Here is a 24,691-nt window from a genome sequence, read left to right as displayed (position 1 = left end):
AGGAGGCTGGGATGGAAAGCTTATGGTATGAATAAGCAAATGTGCCCACAAATTAGTTAGTCCATTTTGGACAAGTGGCAGTTGGTTAGCCTGAGGTCTCTTGGGTGGTACCAAGGCATGGTAGTCTGCAGAGCAAGCCAGTCACCACCAGTGGTCCATCAATGCCTAGAAGTGGTGAGCAGAACTTTTAGCCTGGGGGTGTTGGTGCAGAGCCCTACTAAGTCACAGGGCGGCAAATTATCAGCACAGCTAGACATTTATCGTTGTCATTTACCCTGCCTCAAAAGTGGGCAAGACCTGGTTTGGACCCTTCCTCTCATTTTCCAAGAACAGTGGAGCCTCATCCTGACCTCTGCTGTCCAGCCCAACACTCGCTTCACTTCCTTCTCCACATCTGGTTCCCAAAATGGTCCTCCTTTTCCATCCTCAGTAACTTGGTGGGGGCCTCGCAGCCTTGCCCAAACCCACAGCCTCACCCGAGCCATTTTGTTGCATGAGGGCAAAGCAGAAGATGGCATCTCACCCACCCTGTTCCATGTGCAGAAGCTGACTGGACTGCCAGAAGAGTCAGGGGAGAGAGGACCATGGAGTACAGGGCAGGCAGCAATGATCACCTACTTGGATGGCTTCAGAAGCGGATTGGACAAGTTCATGGAAGTGAGGGCTACCTATGGCTACTAGCCAGCATGGCTATACTCTGCTTCCATGGTCAGAGTCAGCAATGCTTCTGAATGCCAGCTGCTGGGAATCACTAAATGGGAGAGGGCTCTTGAGTTCAGGTTCTGCTTGCAAGTTTCTCACGGGCATCTGGTTGGCCACTCTGAGAACAGGATGCTGGACTAGATGGGCCTGATCTGGGTGGGCTCTTCTTAGGTTTGTATATCTGGAGCTGCATCTTCCCTCTGCCTAATGGCAGAGCTGGCCCTGCTCCACCCTCCTGGAAGATTCCACTGCTACTCAGGGGCCAAAGAGGAAACTCCTTCCCAGAGTGGCAAAACCTTGCCACACAGGAAGCTGCCTAATACTGACTCAGACACATTGTTCCATCTAGCTCAGTATCATCTACACTGACTGACAGCAGCTCTCCCAGGTTTCAGGCAGGGGGTCTCTCCCAGCCCTAACTGGAGATACTGGGGGTTAAAGCAGCGAGCTTCTGCATGCCAAGCAGATGTTTTACTATTGAGCTAGGGCCCTTGGCTAAGCTGCCTCATACATACCATGGCCCACCTACTTCAGTGTTGCTTACACGGACTGGCAGCAGCTCTCCAGCGTTTCAGACAGGGGTCTCTCTCAGCCCCTCATGGAGATGCTGAGAGTTGAACCTGGGACCTTCTACATGCAAGGCAGAACCTCCTCCTCCAGAAAGAGCGCAGAACCAGTATTTCCCGGGGGGTGGGGGGAGAGAAAATACAACGACGACCTGCCCCGCTTCCTCTTCGGGGCGCGCCATTCTCCCCTCTTGGCTCCAGCCCAGCAAAGGCGCAGGCGGGTTGGGCCAAGCAAGCAGCAGCAGCAGCAGCCGACGCTGGAGCGGCGGCCGAGAGAGGGAGCGAGAGGGAAGGAAGGAAAGCAGGAGGGAGGGAGCCGAGCAGAGCGGGCGGAGGAAGGAAGGAAGGAGGGAGCGGGCCGGCCATGGCAGCGGTGCGAGCAGCAGCGGCGGCGGCGGCGGCAGGAGGAGCCCGCCGCAGGAGGCGAGGCGGGCGCGGGCAGCCGTCGTTGCGCGCCTGATTGGCCCCCGGAGCCGCCGCCGCCGCTGCTCCCGGGCGGCCGGTGGGGACGCGGAGAGGGCCAAGGAGGAGGATGCAGGGCAAGAAGCCCCGCGGCTCCTCGGGAGAAGGAGGAAGCGGCGGCGGCGGGAGCAACAGCAGCGGGGACGGCGGGGAGCTGCAAGGGGACGAGTCGCAGCGCGCCAAGAAGAGGAAAAAGAAGAGCTCCCCGTGCGTCTCCAACATCCAGATCTTCCTGGTCTCCGAGTGCGCGCTCATGTTGGCGCAGGGCACGGTGGGCGCCTACCTGGTGAGCCAGCGGGGCCGGGGAGCGGGGGGAGCCGGAGAGGGGGTGCGGAAAGTGCGGAGGGGGAAAGTGGGTGCCACCTTCTTTTGGAGAGGAAGAGAGAGGAATCGGGCATGCGGGTGGCATCTTTAGCCCCTCTCCGCTGTAGCGTCAGCCAAGGCTGCGGATGGTATTGAGGGTCTGGGGGCGAGAGGGATAGGGACCCTCGCTCTATCTCTCTCATTCCGACTCCCCCCCCCCCACCTCTCACTCCGGGTCCCGTGCCAGGTTCGGCAGGATGGAAGGTGATGCGAGGAGGGGCGTGTTTGGTGCAGGTGGCTTGATGGACAGCCAGCAGCCTCGATTCCCTCCTGGTGCCCAGGCAAGCTGTCCGCGGCGGCTTCCTCCGGGCATCCTGAGCCTTGCCGTTGAGCTTCGATTGGGATGAGCGAGAGAGGGGGAAGGGTGGCCTCCCCTGCCCGCAGTTAATGGGGGATTCACACATACACAAACACACACACATCGGGATAGCCTTCAGTAACTGGCCCTGGCCGCGGTAGTTTCTCCGGAGTAATTCAGTGTGGGGTAGAAATAATCCCATAGGTGGTATGCAGTATTCTCTTCCTAGAGATGCTGTGGCTGAGGGGTCCATAGGGGATATACATTCCTAATGCTAATAATTGTAATAATCAACTCGAATTAAGCAGAGGCCATTGTGGGTCAACCCCTCCGTGACCTGATTAACTCTACCCACTCTGGTCTGACACACAGAAGCTGAACCAACAGAGGCAGTGACATCTGTGTATCTAGCTGGCATGGTGATTGACAGCCAGGAAGCCCCTGGTTCAAATGTAGCCTTGGCTAGGAATGCACTCTGCTGCTTTATGATGGCTGTGGCCTCCCCCTTGCCAATTCATAAAGGGGGCAGTTAGTACGGTATTCTAACCCGCCTTACAAGGCTGGCATAAAGGTATCCCAGTTAAGGTACATCCGGACATTTAGCCACAGCTGGGTATGATTAAACCCTTCTCCCCCAACTACATGCATGCTGCGAAATGAGGCCTAAGAGCACAAAAACTGCATTTGCTTAAGCCACTTTACCCTTTTCTCCTCTTAGTTGTACATTCTAAGTGTGGGTTACCAGCTGACCAGAAGGGGGGAAAGATCCTGAACTGTGCCTTGTAATCTGCAGTGATCAGCAGCTTGAAGTGCTTCAAGACCATGGAAACGAGCATTTTCACACCAGAGGGCTGTTTAAAGGCACAAGGACTGGGCAAATAAAGAGAATAAAAACTGGCAACCCTAATTGTAAGCTTTGTGGGGCAGGGGCTTGGGTTTTTCCTGATCATCCTGTTGACTGATGTAATTGTAGTTGTGAATAATAATAATAACAATAATTTAATGTACAGCTATATACTGTAGGCTATCATGTGAACATAATTGTCTCCATCCAAAGGGAAAGGGAAAAGGTTATCAGGAGTTGCTAGCAGCAATGGCTATATGCTAAGGACCTGCAGCATCAGGCCGGAGGCCTTTCTAGTCTAGCATCATGTTCTCATAGCGGCCAACCAGATTCCCAGAAGGGCAGCCCACAAGCAGGACCAAACCACAGCAGTGCTTTCTCCCCATTTGTGATTCCCAGAAACTGGCAATCAGAGGCACACTGCCTCCTACAGTGAAGGCAGAAAATGGGTCAGGGGTGAACCTTGCGAATATGCTGTCCTATGCAAGGCTAACATATGATGCCCTCCCCGCAGCCCTCACAGTGCTGGTTTAAGCCTGGTAAACAAGTGCTGGACTTTGGGAAGGAGGTGTGGGGCTCTGGCAGAGTTCTAGAGCCCCACACCTCCTTCCCAAAGTTCGCTAAGTGCTTGCCCAGCTTTGGGAAGAAGGGAGGAGAACGCTAGGACCCTGCCAGAGCCCTCATGCTTCCTTCCCTAAGCCAAGCAAGTGCTCACTGGGCTTTGAGAAGGTGCCCACCTTGGCTGAGCACTCAGTGCGAGCAAATCAGTGGCACTGTCCTAAAACCACCTCTGAACTGCTGCAGACCCTCAAACATTTCTCTGATGAAAATAGGGACATCCTGCTTAATAACAACAACAACATTTGCAGCCCTGCCACTCTGGGTGGCTTCCGACATATGTAAAAACCTCCCTATGCAGGGCAGCTTTCAGATGTCTTCTAAAGGTTGTAGAGTTACTTATCTCCTTGGCTCAGGGGGTCGCATAACTCCACACCCTCCAACATTTCTCTGACGGCAATATGGACATCCTAAGGAAAAGCAAGACATTCCTGGATCAACTCAGAAACCGGGACGGCTTCTGTAAATCTGGGACTGTCCCTGGAAAATAGGGACACTGGGGGGGGGGGGCATCTGCTGCTGTTGCACTCAGGTCGTGCTTGGGGGCTTCCCATTGGGCCATTTGGTTGCCATTGTGAGATCAGGATGCTGGGCAAGATGGGCTTTTGGCCTGACCCAGCTTGATTCTTCTTATGTTCTTCTCTGATGAGCCAGTGCAGTTCTATTTAGGGCCTGCGTTCAGCCATGAGCTTCTCACCTGAGTCCTTGCCCTGAAGGTGAAAGGGAAACAGAGAGAAGCAAAAGAGGAGAAAGGTTTCTGCAGTCACCTGGCTTGCTTGCAAATCTCCAGTGCAGACCACCTTGCAAGCAGGGGGTGGCTATTAGCAAGCTTGGTTTTCTCATTAAGTGACTCAGCATTTGCTCTGGGGTTGCCAGCTGTCTTTCCCTTTGTATGATGGGGTGAGAACAAGCACACTTTTTGAGTGGCGGGGGTTGGTGGGGAGATAAAAGGTTGGTTTGGAATCTGAGAGCGCAAGGCAAATGGGTTTGATCGGGGGACCAGCTGTCCTGCCCTGAGATCAGATGTCAGGGTACCTGAGCCAAGGAAAGCAAATCGGAAGAGGGAAGAATGGGATACTGTCTCTCTGTTTCTCCTCTCGCTCTGTTTCACCTTGCTGGATCGGAGTGACAGCGTGTCATTCACAAGCACGGGGTGCGTCTCATGTCTGGGTTGTCCTGTGTTTGATACAGGCAAAGGCCACGAGACTGCACATTTGCCGCCGGCTGATTCTGCCCAATGTGTGGGTGTCATTAGGGAGAGGCAGCAAATTCCCTTGGTCGGCTCTTGTGAACAGATGGAAACCGAGCAGCGGAAAGAGTTTGATGTGTGTGCTGTGAAATGCAGGCCTGCGCTGGGTGTTTCGATGTGGCTTGCACGGAGGCAATATTTCATCTGGAGGTGCCGATAGCTGCAGAGGAATGAAATCCAGGTGCAAGCGCATTGAGAGAAGTGCGCCATTGTGAGCTGGCTTGACCATTCTGCTCAAAATGCTGTGGGTTGTAAAATTGCCGGTAAATAGTAAATGGTTCTGGTCCAACTGAGGAACTGTGCTTCGAGCCTTCCCACTCTGCAGTTCTTTCGCTCCCTTAATTGGACTTTTTACGCACCCCCTAATTCAGATTGCTATTTTGGCAGCTGATGTTGAAATCCAAGTTGTTCCATTGCTTAGAATAGTGTGAGTGGGCTTGCTGTTTCCTTGTTATAAAGTGTGTGTATGTGCACACACACGCACGAGAGAGAGAGGGGGGGGAGAGAGAGAGAGAGAGAGAGAGAGAGAGAGAGAGAGAGAGACTGTTCTTTAATTGAAATTGAGAATATCAATAGCAGGAGTTGTACCTCTTCTTTGATCTTGCCGTCAATGCCGTAGATTGAACGTATGAGTCCCTGACCCACCCCCAGTCCAGAGATTCAGAGAAGCTGTGTTGTCGCTTAACACTCAGCTGTGACCACATTTACCTTGAGTGATTGGAATGCTCTGTGAGCATTCTGTGATATCACAGCAGCACAGACAAGCAACAGCAAAGCCTCAGAGCCTGAGCCTCAGAGCTTGCTTGGAAGGCCTACTTGGACACGGCATGATATAATCCTTCATTTAAAGCATTTGTATTCCGTCATGCCCCATGTTGGCTGAACGATTCCTGCATTGCAGGGGGTTGGACTCGATGATCCTTGTGAGCCTTTCCAGCTCTACAATTCTAGGATCCACGCCCAAGGCAGTTTGTTCCAAAAGCATTAAAATCTACCCACCCTCCTTGCCTAGGACAGCATGTGGAGGCTGGTTGTCAAATTACCACTTATGCAGAGTCTATTTTACTCTGGATGGACTGTGCAGGAAAGTAAAATAGGCAGATGGGGTGTCTGGTTTTGCACCTTGCTTTTCAAATATCTGTAGATGCCTCCCACTGCTTCACTTTGATTTTGCTGGGGGAGAGCTGGAGCTCAGGGCCAAAGCACTGGCTTTGCCTGCAGAAGGTCAAATACTTCTGCACACAGAAGGCCACAAGTTTCTCTCTAGCATCATTTATTTAAGGACCATAACACGGTCCCTGGTTCAATTCTCTGCATCTCTAGATTGGGCTAGGAATGTCCCCTGCCTGAAACCACTGCTGCCAGTCAGTGTAGGCAGGACTGCTTGTGGTTTGACTCAGTATATGACTGTTTCCTGTGCTCTTGTCTCTCATTTCAGCGATCCCATTTCAGGTAGCAGGACAGGAGACGACCCCCCGCCCTGCCCCACCTTAAGCCTGCACACTGCAACACAGTGTGGATGCCCTGGAGAGCAATCTGCCCCATATCTGCTCTGCCTTCCGCCCAGAACATTGAGCAAAACAAGACAGGCAATGTGCCTTCGGTGCTTTGCTAGTTTCCCCACCCATGAATACAGCAGCCAATGAAAGTTGTAGGAGGGTGGAGAAATGCACAGTAAAAGGACATTGTGCCTTTTGTTTTATTCACTGTTGCAGGGGAGGGAGGAGGTGAAGTTTGGAGCTGCTGGATTTGGTGGGGCTCAGCTATGGCCAAAGGATCTTGGAGAAGTGCTGTCAGTCGTGGTGGGGACTGCTGGGTTCACCTTTTACAAGGCACCTGAAGGTGCTTAGATGTACCCCTGGCATGCAAAGTGTGGCACAGAACGGATTCAGGATTGGAGGATGATATGGGGTGGCATTCAGTGCCAGTCCTCCTCAGAGTAGGTCCACTGACATTAATGGGCATTATTAAGTCTACATTCAGACACTGAGGATTTTCGCATTTGTTTTTTTACTGCTTATAATGCTGACTCTTCCTTGCTGCGTTATGAAGTGGTGACTTCTTGATTGACAACTCCTGGATTGATCTGACAGCCAATCCCTCTTCCCAGGGAACCCTGGGGAATTGTAGCTCCGTGGGAAGAACAGAGGTCTCCTAACAGTTCTCAACGCCCTTAACAAACTACAGAATTCTTTAGTGGGAGCCATGATAGTAGCTTTCCTATCTAAATGCGCTGAAGTTCATGATGTTATTAATTACATTGGTGTAGCTCTGGGAAGAGAATAATGATAGTGGTGACAAATAATGTAGGTTTTAGCAGAACTCAAACTGTGGCAGAATGGAAACAGTGCTGGTTGCAATGAAGGCCCCAGCTGAACTAACATTTTAAAGCAGTGTCATACCACTTTAACGGTCATGACTTGTCCCAAAGATTCCTGGGAACTGTAGTTTGTTTAGGGCGCTGAGAATTTTTAAAGGAGATCGTTATTCTCTTCCCAGAACTACAACTCCTAGAGTAGTTTAACAATCAATCCCACTTCCCAGGGAACCCTGGGAACTGTAGCCCTGTGAGGGGAATTGGGGTCTCCTAAGAACTCTCAGCATCCTAAACAAACTACAGTTCCCAGGATTCTTTGGGGGAGACCGATTGGGAAATTTGGTAGGATACAGCTTTACATGGATAGTGCAGATGGGTGGGCCTAAGATAGGCATAGGCAAACTTGGCCCTCCAGATGTTTTGGGACTACAACTCCCATCATCTCTAGCTAACAGGACCAGTGGTCAGGGATGATGGGAGTTGTAGTCCCAAAACATCTGGAGGGCCAAGTTTGCCTATGCCTGGTTTAAAGCATCCTTTTTCCAGCTGTTTTTGTGGACCCCTTGAAAACTGTGAGGGGGGCTTTTCAGACCTAAACATTCCTCCCCTCCCCCCAGCTGTGTCAAAACCACCACCATATTATGAAAGCCACAAACCCACAATTAGGCCACTGACAAAAAGCAGCTGAAACTGGAAGGTTTCTAGAGAAAAATGAGTAGGCTGAACCAGTGCCATATTGTCATTATTACAACTGATTTATTAATCTCCTTCTAAACTGCTGTTTCAGTGTGATTTGCACGTAAGATAATTAAAAGCAGATAAAACTATAAAAGTCACAAGTAGAAGACTAAAATCCTAAAAGTGGACCCTCATGGAAAAGACCCAGTTATCTGCTGGGAAAGCCTTTCAGAACATAAATGTCTTCGGCCGTTTCCAGAAAGTGCAGTAGTGGGCACCCGTCAAATCTCAACAGGACTGCTTTTCCACAGAATGAAGTCAGCCACACTAAAAGCCCTGCTCTTCTGTGTTATTGTGGAGAGGGCTTCTGAGATCTTTCGAGTTTGCAGGAGAAACACTCCCACAGACGGCGGCAGGCGGTGGATAAGGGATAAGGCGGTTTCTCAAGTTACTTGGTCCTGAGATGTATGGGTACTTAATATGTTAGTACCAATACCAACAGTATTATGAAAATTGTTGGTCCCAGACCAAACGACTTCAATACCCATTATCAGAAGAAGGGAAAAGATTCCAGTGAGGCCCAAGTACACATATTTTCAATTGTTCTACAGCCTTTCTTTAGACCACCTGAATGGAGCTCATAGGCCACCAGTGGTCAATAGACCACACTTCTGTTACTAGGTCAGGGTTTATAGACCTTTTTAATCAGCCCAGAAACCAAATTGAGGTTGTTGTTGTTTTTGGTTGATCCAGGAGGAGAGACCAACTCTAAAGTCCTCGTGTTTTATTATTCTTAGATATCCATATACTACATGGCACATTCATCCTAACACTAGCAATGCAGCATTGTATGGCAAATGGTATACTGTGGTACCTCGGGTTACATACGCTTCAGGTTACTCTCCTAACCCAGAAATATTACCTCGGGTTAAGAACTTTGCTTCAGGATGAGAACAGAAATTGTGCAGCGGTGGTGCAGCGGCAGCAGGAGGCCCCATTAGCTAAAGTGGTGCTTCAGGTTAAGAACAGTTTCAGGTTAAGAACAGACCTCCAGAATGAATTAAGTTCTTAACCCAAGGTACCACTGTAAATTTATTTTACCAATCCTGAAACATGTTGCTTGGTCATGTGCATCCACAGGAATTTTTCATATGTGTATGTGCATGCGCATGCAAAGTAGATACTCCAAACAAACAAACAAACAAACAAATAAACAAACAAACTTAACTGAAAGCTGGGAACGGACAGGTTTCTTGCAAAACCAATGAGGAGAACAGTGCCTGAAATATTGTGCCTCATATTTGAAGTTCTGCAAACACTAGAAATGTAACTATTTCTCTCTCTCTTTATTGAAAGCTGGGAACCTGGGCATTAGGGTTCATCTGGGGCACATGTGGTTGGTTGGTCAGACCAGTGAATGGGCCCAAACCGTATCCACAGCTGGGTGTGGACACCAGGGATGTGGTCCAGTCCAGGTGATGGTGACGGTGAGTCCAAGGAGTGACTATTCTCAGAGTTCTCTGGGAAGAAGGGTCGATTCTTCAACTGCTCTGGGAATGGTAGCTCTGCAAGGGAAATAGGGGGACCAGCTAAGTAGAATCATGATGATAATGATGATGATTCTCATCTGTAACAGAAGGGGGGGGCATCTGTCAGGGATTCTTAAACTGTGATTCCTCCATTGCAGCAGGTTGGACCAGATGATTCATAGAGGGCCTTCCATCTCTACAATTCTATGATTCTATATCTCTCAGCACCCTTAAATTATAGTTTCCTGATTTTGGGCAAAATGGTGGTGGCAGCCATGACTGTTAAATTGGTACCTCGGTGCTTAAAATGTATTCTGCAGATGCCACCTCTATGAGATCTTACCTGACGCAGACCGAAGGGTAACTAATTATGAAACTGGACGACGTAAGGCATAGGTGATGTAATTTCCAGGGATTATTCTAAATGGGTTTACAAAAAGCATAGTGAAAAATGTAATCCCACTTACTGGGAAAAGAAAGCCATTATAAAATACACTGCACTGAATGGATGGTATTTGATGCCTACCATGTTAAAAATAATTTATGATCTTCATCATGATATATGTGAGGAACCCAGGAACGGACGTAATGAATACATTCTAGAACTGCACCCAACGAAGGCTTTTTTGACAAGAGATTATAAATATAAGTGGCATGGCTGGGTGTAATGTAGTTTTAAATCCAAAAGAAATGCTCCTTTGTTGTTTCCAAAGAATTGTTAATAAGGGGGAATTAGAGCTTGCTATGGCATTATTAATAGCTGTGGGTAATTTGAAAATCTCCCAATGGGCCAAATGCAATGAATGGTGTACCAAAAATCCAAAATAAAGGTGTAAAATAAAGGCTGGCAATAAATATATTGAGAAGTGCAGTTACTTTATAAACTAAAGTGGTACCTCAGGTTAAGTACTTAATTCGTTCCAGAGGTCCGTTCTTAACCTGAAACTGTTCTTAACCTGAAGCACCACTTTAGCTGATGGGGCCTCCTGCTGCTGCCGCGCCGCCAGAGCATGATTTCTGTTCTCATCCTGAAGCAAAGTTCTTAACCCGAGGTAATATTTCTGGGTTAGCGGAGTCTGTAACCTGAAGCATATGTAACCTGAAGCGTATGTAACCTGAGGTACCCCTGTACTGGAACTCAAAAAGTTTCATGTTAGTATTCAACCATAGGTTTTGTTACCTTTAGAACCATACATTTAAGTCCATTTGAGATGATTTGAAGGGTCTTCTCTTTTCTTTTCTTTTCTTTGCCAAAGGCTGATATTAGTTGCTGATTTACAGATGTTTCCTTTGTTATTTAGAATAATATTTAATAATGTGGAAATATAGGGAAATATTGAATCATTGCCATCCATGTATCTAATGGGGATATTTTCCTTTTTTGAAACAACTTCTGTAAACAGGTGCTATGTGCTTTAATCAGGTTTTTGGCTTATTGTTGATTATAATTATTTTTGAATGTTTTAAATCTTTTTTTGTTGTTTTTACTGATAATTTCATTGTTTTTCTCCCCCTTTGTAAGCTGCTTAGGGTTTGTTTGTTTACAATCAAGCAGCATATAAATTTTATGAAATAAAATAAATAAATACAGGGGGTGGATTTAACCCCGAATACCCCTATCATGGTGCATATTAGAGCACTGACGTGGTGTTCAACTAAGTTTTACTGAGAGCAGCAAAACCTACTGGAACAATAAGAAACCAAGAAGAAATGAATTTCATTAAGGAATGGGGAAAATTTGTGGAATATCTGAAAACAAAATTGTATACATTTAAGTTCATTAGCAAGATTAATGTAACAGGATTAGCAAGTAGTTGGTTCGCTAGAAGCAGCTTAGTCGTGCAGGCCACATGACCTGGAAGCTGTACGCCGGCTCCCTTGGCCAATAAAGCGAGATGAGCGCCGCAACCCCAAAGTCGGTCACGACTGGACCTAATGGTCAGGGATCCCTTTACCTTTAAGGGTAATGCTAAAGAAAAATCAGGGAGTAACTAATAAATGGAATAATGTAGGAAATGCAGTATTAAAAATTAACATTATAAGGAAACCGCAAAAGGGGTGGAAGGAAGTCAAAACGTATGTTTATCGGGAATCTATTGGATTTAAAAAGGTAAAGGGACCCCTGACCATTAGGTCCAGTCATGACCGACTCCGGGGTTGCAACACACATCTCACTTTATTGGCCGAGGGAGCTGGTGTACATCTTCCAGGTCATGTGGCCAGCATGACTAATCCGCTTCTGGCGAACCAGAGCTGCACACGGAAACGCCGTTTACCTTTCCGCCAGAGTGATACCTATTTATCTACTTGCACTTTGACGTGCTTTTGAACTGCTAGGTTGGCTAGGTTGGCAGTTCAGGAGCAGGGACCGAGCAACGGGAGCTCACCCCGTCGTGGGGATTTGAACCGCCGACCTTCTGATCGGCAAGTCCTAGGCTCAGTGGTTTAACCCACAGTGCCACTCTATTGGATTTGTATGCCTGTAAAAAAAATAATTCCAAAATTGAAAAATAAAATTTATATATAAAAAAGAGCAGACATACTGAACTTAATGGAGTTAACGTAGTCAGGTTCATTCATTTCAGTGGATCTACTCTAAGTAAAATTTAGCTTACACCCCCTTGGTTTTTATCTGTTGGGTCCTCAGGACCCACTGCCAGACTGAGGCCTGATTCAAGAGTAGCACCATCACCATGCAAACATATGGCAGAAAAATAAGCAAAATGTTCCCCCAAAAGCATGTTAAAGGCAGATCCTAGGTGTGAAAATGTAGATGGCGCTACTATGAAATTAAGAGACCTAAGCTAGCCATTCCCATTGATTTCAATTTCAGTTATTCACCTGAGTAAAGCACAGGTGAATGAATGGCTTTCAGGGCATGTCCGTTCCTGGATGTAACCAAAAATAGCCAGACAAGACAAGGGCATGGGAAGCATCTGAGAGACGGCTGTAGGAGTAGTTTGGTAACAGCGGAAGGAGAGGCGGGATGTGGCTGCAAAGGTTTCCTGGATGAAGGCATTATCATTATCACAGACCCTCCAAGTGTTCCTGTTTTCCAAGGACAGCCACAGATTTACTGAAGCTGTCCCCGTTTCTGATTTGATCCTGGAATGTCCCGCTTTTCCTTAGGGTGTCCCTAATTTCATTGGCGAAACATTGGTGGGTATGGAGTTATGCGACCCCTGAGTCAAAGAGATAAGTAACCATACAACTTTTAGAAGACATTCTAAAAGACATCCGAAGGCAGCCCTGTACAGTGGTACCTTGGGTTACATACTTAATTTGTTCCGGAGGTCTGTTCTTAACTTGAAACTGTTCTTAACCTGAAGCACCGCTTTAGCTAATGGGGCCTCCCGCTGCTGCCACACAATTTCTGTTCTCATCCTGAAACAAAGTTCTTAATCTGTCTGAGGTACTATTTCTGGGTTAGCGGAGTCTGTAACCTGAAGTGTATGTAACCCTAGGTACCACTGTATAGGGAAGGTTTTTAAAAAATGTTTTATATGCTGCCCAGAGTGGCTGGGGCAACCCAGTCAGATGGGTTGGGTATAAATAATAAAATCATTGTTGTTGTCAATGTTGCTGAATAGGATGTCCCTATTTTCATTGGAGAAATGTTGGAGGGTAAATTCAATTATGAATCCCTTCTCATGATGCGTGTCAAACTGATTTACAATATAATGACACGTATGCATGCATGTGTGTATGTGTGTGTAGAATTAGAAAAACAACAGCTATAAACGCTGGAACACTTCAAACAACAACACATACATAAAGTCAGGTCAGAACCAGGACACACATCAACCGCGATAAATATTTTAGAAGGCTTGTTGAAAGGGGAATATGTTTAGCAGGTACCAGAAAGCCTGCAAAGAAGGCTCCTGTCTGATATGCAGTGGGAGGGAGTTCCAAAGGGCAAGTGCCGCCACACTAAATGTAGCTTGCCAAAGGGATGTCCTTTCTTTATGCTGTGTTGGAACATATGAGAGCATTCAGTCCATAGTGAGCAGCCAGTTGCACGTCGCAACAGGCTGGTCGGGTGATGTAAATGCAGAGTGCTTTAAGAGCTAGCCAGACTTTATCATGCCACTGCTGCTACTTGACACCACCCTCTTCCCTTCTGCAAAACCTATTATTAGGATTATACTGAGCCAGCCAAAACAAGCCCTAGGTGGGGCTCGGGACAACCAGCAAGTATACCTAAGGAATTTATCAGTGAGACCAACTTTGCGGAGTCCTTTGTGGGATTTCTTTCAAGCGCATGTTTATGCTACCCACAATGCTGTTACAAAAGAAAAGCACTAAGATGTTTAAAGCCGTACGTTTCTCTTTTATCCCAAAGGCCAGCTTCAGTTTTGTGCTGCTTAAGTAGCATTTTTTTTAATTGTCTGCCGTTTATAAATCACTTTTAGAAACGTTTTACAATCCAGTTTCAACCCTCCTTGAAACAGATCAGTTGCAATTTATCACATAACCAACAGAAACATTTTTAGGTTGCCAGGAAGCCAACGGTTACGCCCTTCCCCATTTTTCATTTCTGCAGATTTAGCTTAAATATTTTAAAAATGGATGTCCTGTGGCCGATCATCTGTTGCTGGAGCCTTCTGCCCGAGCCACTGAATGAGTTGCTGGGATGTTATGGAATAGTTGCAGGCATTCTGACTGCTTGCTGGAGAAAGTGTCAGCGCTGGATTGCATCAGAACAGCCTCTCTAGTTGGCTGGGCATTTCTGACAGTAACACAGACCTATTTGATTCCAGCATTCGTATGCTACTAAGGCAATGTGATTCAGCCACGGAGAAACCATTTTCAAGTAGCTATCAATCTGCGTTGATAATGTCTCATTTGGTCCATCATCAAAGCAACAAGGCCCTTACAGAAAGTCTACAAAGTCCATTATCTAAGCCAGGGATGAAGAACCTGTGGCCTGCCAGATGTTGCTAGATTACAGTCCCCATCATCTGATTGGCCAGCAACATCTGGAGGGCCACGGGTTCCTCATCCCTCAATGAATGACCAGTAGTTTTTCTTGGTGAATTGTGGTTAGAACAGTGGTTCTAAAATTATAGTCTGGGGAACCTTGACATTGCTTTTGTAGCTCATCAGGATCATAGGAGTGGACTGGTTTTTCAGAAAGGCACCAGCCACCATTCCTTGCAGTGTGCAGCCACAAAGGAAAACTCAAACTGTGTCCTGGGATGACAAGACCCCATAGGCCTGCGCAACATGTTATTTTGTGCAACTAAGAATGTACCCCAGTATCTTCTGCAATGTGCAAAGGATTTCATGGGAGAGGATACAAAGAAAGCTGTCTTATTCTAGGTACATTGATTTGCCTGTCTGGTCCAATATTGTCTCCTCTGACTGCGAGTGACGTTCCAGGGTCTCAGGCAAAGAGAGGTCCCATTCACTATCTTTGACCTGATCCTTTCTAATATGAAATGCCAAAGAATGAAACTGGATCATTCTGCATTCAGAGCGGTGCTCCGTTAAAATTGAGCGACAGTCTCAGACTTTGGGCCCAGTGTTGTAAGAACATAAGAAGACCCTGCTGGATCAGTCCCATGGCCCATCTAGTCCAGCATGTGGTTCTCACAGTGGCCAACCAGATGCTTGTTAGAATCCTGGACCCATGCACAAAAGCCCTCTCCCCTCCTGTGGTTTCCATTAACTAGTATTCAGAAGAATTAATGCACCCAGCTATGAAATCAGAGCACAACCATCATGGCTAGCAGCCATTGGAAGCCTTCTACATGATTTTGACCAATCCTCTATGAAAGCCATTCAATCTGGTAGCCATCACTAAGTCCCATGAGAGTTAGTTCCATAGTTTAATTATGAGTTGCATGAAGAGGTCCTTTCTTTTGTCTGTCCTGAATATCTCAACATTCAGCTGGATATCCACGAGTTCTAGTCTTCTGAGAGAGGGAGAAAAACCTTTTTCTATACCCAATTAATCCCACATCATATCCTTCAGCATTTCTCTGATGAAAATAAGGACATCCTAAGCAAAGACAGGACATTCTGGGCAGTGGCATAGCTAGCCGCTTGGGTGCCTGGGGCAGCGCGCACACCCTGCAGCCAGGGGTGGAGCGAGCTGCCCATGGGGGCGGGGTGAGCCACGTCAGGGCCCACTACGTGGAGCCTCTCTGCAGCCTCCCCCTCAGCTGTAGGGCGGCTGAGGCGGTGGGCAGACACAAGCCCTGAGCTGCTCGAAAAAGCAGTGCAGAGCTTGCAGGCAGTCCGCCCGCCACCTCCCTCTCAGGAGAGATGCTCAGTCATGCTGCAGGCCCCGCAGTATGACACCCAGTGCCCCCCACCGCCTCACCCAGCTATGCCTCTGATTAGGCAGATTCATGGAGGAGAGGGCTGTCGAAGGCTATGTTTCCGAGCACAGTTCAAAGTGTCGGCGTTGACCTTTAAAGCCCTAAACGGCCTTGGCCCAGTATACCTGAAGGAGCATCTCCACCCCCATCGTTCAGCCTGGACACTGAGGTCCAGTGCTGAGGGCCTTCTGGCAGTTCCCTCACTGCAAGAAGTAAGCTTACAGGGAACCAGGCAGAGGCCCTTCTCGGTAGTGGCACCCGCCTTGTGGAACGCCCTACCATCAGATGTCAAGGAGATAAACAACTACCTGAAGGCAGCCCTGTTCAGGGAAGTTTTAACGTGTGATATTTTAGTGTATTTTTAATCTTTGTTGGAAGCCGCCCAGAGTGGCTAGGAAACCCAGCCAGATGGGCAGGGTACAAATAAATTATTATTATTATTATTATTATTATTATTATTATTATTATTACTACTACTACTACTACTAGCCATACAGGCTGTGCTCTGCCTGCAAAGTTGGAGGCGGCAATGCTTCTGGTTTCTGGAAATTGCTCGAAGGGAGGGTGCTCCTGCAGTGGTGTAGAAAGGGGCGTTCGGTGGGTACGGGAGTTATTTTTTCAAAAACACACATCTTTGCCATTTAGTCACTCCCCTCAGTGATGACACCGGGGGCGGCCTGCACCCACAGCACCCCCCTTCTACGCCACTGATTCTGGGATCAAATCAGAAACCCAGACAGCTCCTGTAAAGCCGGGACTGTCCCTGGAAAACAGGGACACTTGGAGAGTCTGCATGCATAGTTTAATAAACTTTGATCATGTCCCCTCTTACTTGCCTTTTCTCTAAACCAGAGTCCCAAATGCTGCCGCCTTTCTTCATAGCTGGGTGGCTCAACTCCTTGATCCGTCTGGTTGTCCTTTTCTTCCAGAGTTGTCTACACTGGCTGGCAGCTGCTCTCTGAATATTCCAAGTGGAGACTTTTCCCGCTTGCCTGGAGATACCAGGGACCAAACCTGACTGCTTTGGCATTTGCAGCACGTTTCCTTAGCAGATATAACTATTAATTTATTCATTAGGATAACTTATAGCCAGCCTTTCCAGAAAACACAATAGTGCTCAGCGTGGATAACAGCTCCAACGCCCCCCCTCTAAAAAACAAACAAACCCCAGTATAACAACAATTAAAGCAATTAAAAAGCAAAAAAAAAAAAAAGCAAAGCAGAAGCAAGACAGGCGATTAAATCATCATGCAAGCATGTGGGAAAATGGGCCGTTTGGAAACGGTTGTGGGTAGAATAATTCTGCCTTGCCTTGCAAGCTTTGGAAGAGGAGAGGTGTCCGGCTGGGAGAGAAGGGACATTCCTCTTCTCACCAGTCTATTTGCCATCCTTGGGACCTCCTGAGATACTCACCAAAACCACCTGTAGCCTGGAACTGGATGGGTGCAGCACAGCTGATTGAGGTCTGAAAGGGACACAGCAGCAAGAAGCCTGAGAAAGCTCCACACACACACTCCTGGCACAAGCCTAGCGGGAGAGACTAAGGTGATGTCAATTTGTTTCAGAAGCTCTTCTAGTCATGAGATTTTGGGGGTGATCTGTGAGATTGTTTGGCCCCAGGGAGAGAGCCTGGGGGGAATTGTGGCTGAGAGCCAGGAGGCTGAGCGACATTGAGTGGGGAAGCATGTCAGAGGAAGGAATTTATATCAATATTCGTTAGCAATTCGTATTACGGTATTACTAATTCCCGTAATAACTAATGTGTGCTGTATGCAGGTTAAATTTCTTTCTAGAAATTTGTTTCATGATATGTATATACTGCTTGAGTATTATGGTTTTTTTTAAAAAAAAACCACACACTCTCAAAGTGGTTTACAAAAAGAAAACAATGAAACTATCAGATTTGTGTGTGTGTGTGTATGTGTGTGTGTATTCTCTTTCTCATCTTTTCTCTCATTTTTCTCTCTTAATTATTTTTTATTAGATATTTTCTTGTGTCACAAAACAAACAATTAAACAAGTAAAAGCACATATAGCCTCTCCTTTTTCTATTCATAGAGTAGTTTTCGCAGCTCGCTTATGTTCGGTGTGAGACACTATTGTCATAGACATCATGCAGTTTGGGGGGGGGTAAGAGAGGGGAGGGAGGCAGAGAGACGAGGGGGGCAATGTTCTTTCCTTCTATTGCATAGTGTTTGTGTAGGATTTTGTGTTGGCATCACATAGGTAGGTCCTTTAATTATATATAAATTTTTATTGGCAATTTGTGGCACCTGCCACAGTGCTGGTGATATATAAACAGCCTTTATTTAATTTATTCAGAGCATGTGTCCACATACCTGTGCTTCCCCCCCTCCCCCCCCTCCAAAATAAAATATCCCTGGTAATGTTTTCCAGAACATTCGCCAAGATGGCACAGCAAAGGGGGCTCTTCTGCAGCCTCACAAGAGCTCTCAGCTGCCATTTGACATGTATGAAGGGCTTTCGCTGTGCCGCCTGCACCTCCCTGTGTCCACATCCAGCTTCCACTTTGCATAGCTTTTATGCAAATGCAAACCCACGCTGCTTGCTCAGAGGCGGCTGCATGCACCCTGCTATTTTCACGTTCTCGTAATGTTCTGTTTATGTTCTTGTTTGGATCCTGTCTAATTATCCCATAAGCACTTCGAAAATAGAAATTAGGGTGGACTGAAATGGCACCGTCAAAGCCCCCACTCAGCTTGGGAGTTTCACCCTGTCAGGTTTAGTCCAAGCTCGATTCCCTTCATGGTGGTCAGCTTCCCAGCAGACTTGTCAATATAGTGGTACCTCAGGTTACATACGCTTCAGGTTACATACGCTTCAGGTTACAGACTCCGCTAACCCAGAAATAGTACCTCGGGTTAAGAACTTTGCTTCAGGATAAGAACAGAAATCGTGCTCCGGTGGCGCAGCAGCAGCAGGAGGCCCCATTAGCTAAAGTGGTGCTTCAGGTTAAGAACAGACCTCCGGAACGAATTAAGTACTTAACCCAAGGTAGCACTGTACTGGCTTTCCCTGGTCACCTCTGGCGAGGAAGAAGGCCCTCCAGGTGATCAGGCCAGGAGGCCCGATAAAGCTTGGTTCATTTAGGGTTCGGCTGACTAAGACTGCACTGCTAACCCTTCTTACCTAGAAGCAACCCCCACAGAATTCTATTGGGTTTACTTCTGAGTAGGCATTGCACTGTAAATCAGTATATTGAGGGCAGGTAGGCGAGATACTTGGTGGGTTTGTAACTCTTCTGGCATTTATATATTTATGTAATTTATTATTTATTATTGCTTTTAGGCAATTATATATAATAGAATATATAATTTCTATTCTATTCTATATTGCTTCTTAGGTTACACCATGGGTAGGCAAACTAAGGCCCAGGGGCCAGATCTGGCCCAATCGCCTTCTAAATCCGGCCCGCGGACAGTCCAGGAATCAGCATGTTTTTACATGAGTAGAATGTGTGCTTTTATTTAAAATGCATCTCTGGGTTATTTGTGGGGCATAGGAGTTCATTCATATTTTTTTTCCAAAATATAGTCCGGCCCCCCACAAGGTCTAAGGGACAGTGGACCAGCCCCCTGCTGAAAGAGTTTGCTGACCCCTGGATTACACAGCCAAACCCAGCGCTGTATTTAAAATATATGGAAACCATACAGGATCAATATGATTTAGGCTGTTTTCCTTTTGTGTACTGCTTTGAAAGTAGGGCCTTAAGCAGCATTATGAAAATTATAAGTTACATAAAGAAATGAGATGAATACAGGAAGAATAGTTGAGCTGAACGTCTTAAAAAGTCTGGGTGACTCATCAGAATCCTCCTTCACCCCGTGCTGAAAAAGCAATGGGGACAGCACCAGTTGAACTTCTCTGGGGCGAGTTACGGAGGTGGGGGTGCCAAAGCAGAAAAGGCCCCGTCCTGAATTTCCTCTCACTTGAGATGGTGCTAGGACCTGCAAAAAGGCATTAGAAAAAGGAGAGGGACAAGTGTTATTGCTTCTAGGCACATCTGGTGTCTTTTTAATATTAAAATAAAGGTCACGAGCTGTGGGGACATAGGCTGCTTTCTGGTCTCTCTGGACACCTTCTAACTGATGTTAGGAAAGCATATATAGAAAACAGCAAATCCATATCTAGGTGCATGGACTTCCATCCTCAACCTTCTCCCTACAACTACGGGATGAGAAAACTGGTCTACCTTCCAAGGCTGTTGTAGGATTTCTTGGGCACATGTTGAGCGCTTCAACTGCAGGTGCTAAGTGTTCTTATTATGAGGCCTGTCAGACGGTTAGTGGCATTTCAGTTGGTTAGTCCCCTTTTAACCAGTAATCAACTTATCCTTCAATTTAATTATTATTATTTTAAACTGGTCAATTTGCAAATAGCCAAATCCTCAATGATGTTGGTGTTGTGAGAGGTTTGGTGGAGCAGGGCAAGCCAAAAAGCTTGGTTTTGAAAAAGGAGATGAAACTATGCCCTGCAATTGGATTTCTCTTCTCTGCTTGCCCCCTACCCCACATTTCAATCTTATAAAGCCCCCATCCTTCTTAGCAGAGTGTTGCATACCTTTTTCCTTCTGTCTAACAGAGAATGTTTGTGCTTAATAATAATAATAATAATAATAATAATAATAATAATAATAATATTCCCCACCCTGAAGCTGATATTGTGGCTTATCTTGAAACAGAATTATTCTTTTTTGCAGCAAGAAGCAAAGCTTTCAGGTCTGACAGCTTCCAGGGTTGCTTTTTTCATATATTTTTTTGCAGAGCAAAGAGCCTGATTTAATTTTCTCTCCTCGGTCTTTAGCCTTCGAGAGTGCCAGAGAGCTCCAGTTCAGGCTGACCTACTTGCAAGGACCCAACATCTGCCAGAGTCAGGGGCTGCTTCAGATAAAAGACTGTCCATCTGGGGGATGTGTTGCTGAAGAAAGCAGTTCCATGCCTGCTTTGGGCTGGCTGTTTAAACCGAGGTCTTTGGAGAAGTTGATTATTGCTCACCAGTCCTGGCTCTGAATGTGGCTGGCTGGGTGAACATAGGAAATTGCATGAATCAGACCCTTGCCACACTTCACTCAGTATTGCTCCCACTGACTGTCAGCAGCTGTCCAGTTTAAGACAGGGATTCTTTCTTAGCCCTACCTAGAGATGCTGAGGACTGGACCTGGGGCCACTTATGGTAAAGAGACCTTGTGGTGGGAAGGAGACTGGGAAAGAGAAGAGCTGTGGTGTCAAGGAAAAGCATACTAACTGGGAAAGTGAGGGGGAGCTGGGCCAGTTTGGGCTGAAAAACAAGGCCATCTCTATCCTCAGATTTGCAATCTAGAAGACATAGCATAAAAGGAAGAAGGGAGGAAGAGGGAGGAAGAAAAAAGCAAGCTCATTCCCCAGTTCAAGTTAGTGTTCTTATAACAGCTAGCTGGGATGGAAAAGGCTTAGGTAGCCTGATGAAATTCTCAGAGACAGTTGAAGGAGCAGAAAGGTAAGATCCTGATGGCACAGCACTGCTTCCCTTCTCTCTCTTTCTCTCTTGCATCCTGATGGAATGGTTGCAGCTAGGTGACAGCTGAAGGAAAGCCAAAGGCAGCAAAGCCAATGAAACAGCCTTGCTTGCCTTCTCTCCTGCTGCAGCCTGATGAAATTGCATCTATTTGTCGATTATATCCAGCTTCACCCCCTCCCATATTGTGTGTCTGTGTGTTGTCATGCCTGTTTCTCTCAGGCTTGGTTCACACACTGTGTGCCCATCACATGGGATCCATGTCAGGTGTCAGTTGGGCAGATCAAGGCTCTGTGCTGTACTGAGAAAACCCAGAAAGAAAGAAAGAAAGAAAGAAAGAAAGAAAGAAAGAAAGCGCTTTTACACTTTCTGCCTTCCATACATTTAATTTGTGAGATTTCAGCTTGCCAGCCTTCAGCCGCATAAGGTTGAAATCTCACAAATTGAATGTGCGTAAGATCCAATTGTACTGCATTTCCATCTCTGACATTCAGGCTTTCTCCTCTCAATACAAGCTGCAACATCTTAAAACACTGACGAGAAATGCTGATGGGGAAGCTGTGCTAGTCAGTTACAACAAACACACAATCCCTTGTGGTAACAGATTTACTGTGGCAAAAGCTTTTGTGGACCAAAGCCGACTATATCATATGCTCGGGGTGTTATTCTCTGTTGGCAGATACTGGGTTTGCTTGCTTGGCTTGGGATTTGATGTAGGTGATCCTCCTGGCTCTCCAGAAAGAACTAAACATGTGTAAAGAATCCTAGGCAGATCTGGCAATAATCCATCAAGTGGTTGCATTTTAATTTTTTTTAAGATTGCAAGAAGCGTATGCCTCTCTTGCCTGTATTAGACTGGTTTCATCTTAGATCCTGCACTGAATTCAAAAGATCCAGTGGAGTTAAAGTATTTCTAGTTCAAATACTAGAACTTGAGGACATCTGGTGTCGCTGAATGTTGGATAAAGGAGAGTCCTCCTTCATTCTGTGCATAGTTAAACTATGGAACTCGCTTCTGCAGGATTCAGTGATGACGCCAACCTGTAAAGGTAAAGGGACCCGTGACCATTAGGTCCAGTTGTGACCGACTCTGGGGTTGCGGCGCTCATCTCGCTTTATTGGCCGAGGGAGGTGGCGTACAGCTTCCGGGTCATGTGGCCAGCATGACTAAGCCGCTTCTGGCGAACCAGAGCAGCACACGGAAACGCCGTTTACCTTCCCGCTGGAGCGGTACCTATTTATCTACTTGCACTTTGATGTGCTTTCAAACTGCTAGGTGGGCAGGAGCAGGGACCAAGCAACGGGAGCTCACCCCATCACAGGGATTCAAACCGCCAACCTTCTGATCGGCAAGTTCTAAACTCTGTGGTTTAACCCACAGCACCACCCACGTCCCGACAACCAACCTAGATAGATGGCTTTAAAAGAGGATTAGCCATATTCACAGAGTTGAGGGCTATCGATGGCTGCTAGGCATGAGGGCAGTATTCCGCCTCCACTTTTGGAGGCATTATACATCTGAATATCAGATGCTGGAAACCGCAGGAGGGGAGCAGGCTGTTGTGCGTGGGTCCTGTTTTTTGACTTCCCATTGGGGTGTCTGGTTGGCCAGTGAGAGAACCGGAGGCTGGATAAGATGGGCCTTGTGCCTTGCCCCATAGTGCCCTTCTTACATTGGTTAGTCTATTAAAACCACCTATGTTCCTTACTTAGGCTTTTAAAAACTATGTCAGGTGGGTTAATGAATTCCAATTCATCTGCTTCTCAATAAGATGCAGCTTTTGTTCTTACCACCTACATCTCTGTGTGCCTATGAGATGTGTGGGAGAGAGATTACTTGTGGTGTTTTTAACAGCTTGGCAGGTAAGTCTGTGTGTGTCAGAGAGAGAGAGAGAGAGAGAGAGAGAGAGAGAGAGAGAGAGAGAGAACTTATATAATGCTTGTAAGTACAAAATTTGGTTCCCAGGAGTTTGAATTCCCAGCACTCTAGGGAACAAAGGCTCATCTTCAGGAAATATGGAGCAAGTGAGAATGAACTTTTCTTACATCTGGCAATTAAAATGTGTCAGAAGCACTCCGGATGCAAATTGGTGTTGTTTGTTAGCTCCAAAATGGAACCTTAATTTGCCGGGGGATTTATTTTACAAATTATTCGGAACAGATGCTTAATCAAGCATCCTGGGGCAGCAGCAGCACCTCCTTTCCATGTTGCTGCCTCGTTGCAGCTGAGCGCCTCCTTCCTTGCCCGCATTGTTTATATTTGTTTTTATTAAGGGCATTGTTAACCTGCCCTTCATTAATGGATCCCCAGGCTGGGTCACACCATCATTTTAAAACAATCTAAAATGACAACTGAGACGGTAATCTAGACAAAACAAGAGGCACTCCTGATATAAGCTGAAAACAGAAGAGCAAACTCCAGCACAGGAATTGCAGCCGCTGCAGGCGAACTGCCCTGCAGACCCTCTCGGCTGCTCAGATTGGCAGAAGTTCAGTGGTAGTGACGTCCCAGGAGAAGGCATTCTCAGTGGCAGGCCCTAAGTTGTGGGGTTCCTTCCCAACAGCAGTAGGCCTGGCACCTTCAGCATATACCTCAAGGACCGCCTCTCCCTATATGAACTGATCCATACTGTGTGACCATCATCTGAGGTCCTTCTTTGGGTGCCTCCCCACGAGAGGTCTGCAGGGTGGCCACATGGGAACAGGCCTTTTTAGTGGTGGCTCCCCATTTGTGGAATGCCCTCCCCAGGGAGGCTCACCTGGCACATATATTTAGGTGTCAGGCAAAAACATTTCTCTTCAACCAGGCATTTGGCTGATTAACATTCCATGGCCTTTTAAATATGTCTGGGGGGGGTTATTGTTTTGATTTTACTTTATTATGTAATTTGTGTTTTCATTTTGTATTTTTACGTTGTGACCAACCCTGTGATCTTCAGGTGAAAGGCAGTACACAAATTGTATTGATGATGATGATATAGCTTTTGCCTTATGGTGAAAACATACATCTTTACCCTGGCCCTGGACATTCGAGAGAGAAAGAGATTTTAGAACCTGCTCTGTTTTGTATTTTGGTTTAAACTGTTTCAAATGCTGTATTTCATATTGCTGCGACCCATTCCTGGGGAAGGGTGGGCTGTAAATCTAATGATAAATCTCATTAATTAGTAATAAATTACTAATCACCCAGGTTTTAAATGCCACCGAAATATCAGCCTTATCTGT

At 46.6% G+C, this 24,691-nt stretch overlaps 1 protein-coding gene across 1 annotated transcript in view; it reads left to right on the top strand.

Annotated features, from left to right (window-relative positions):
* Nucleotides 1-1,425: 1,425 nt before the first annotated feature.
* Nucleotides 1,426-24,691, top strand: part of SLCO3A1 (solute carrier organic anion transporter family member 3A1) — a 104,499-nt gene continuing 81,233 nt past the window's right edge. Inside the window, exon 1 of the mRNA XM_083713138.1 lies at nucleotides 1,426-2,016. Within this exon, the coding sequence (XP_083569264.1) occupies nucleotides 1,801-2,016 (216 nt within the window). The 5' untranslated portion in view covers nucleotides 1,426-1,800. The remainder of the gene's footprint in view (nucleotides 2,017-24,691) is intronic.

Source organism: Podarcis gaigeae (assembly GCF_964106915.1).
Source record: "Podarcis gaigeae genome assembly, chromosome: 14".
NCBI classification, from domain to species: Eukaryota; Metazoa; Chordata; class Lepidosauria; order Squamata; family Lacertidae; genus Podarcis; species Podarcis gaigeae.
The sequence above is the reverse complement of the archived record's forward strand: the minus strand, read 5'-3'. Positions and strand labels throughout refer to the sequence as shown.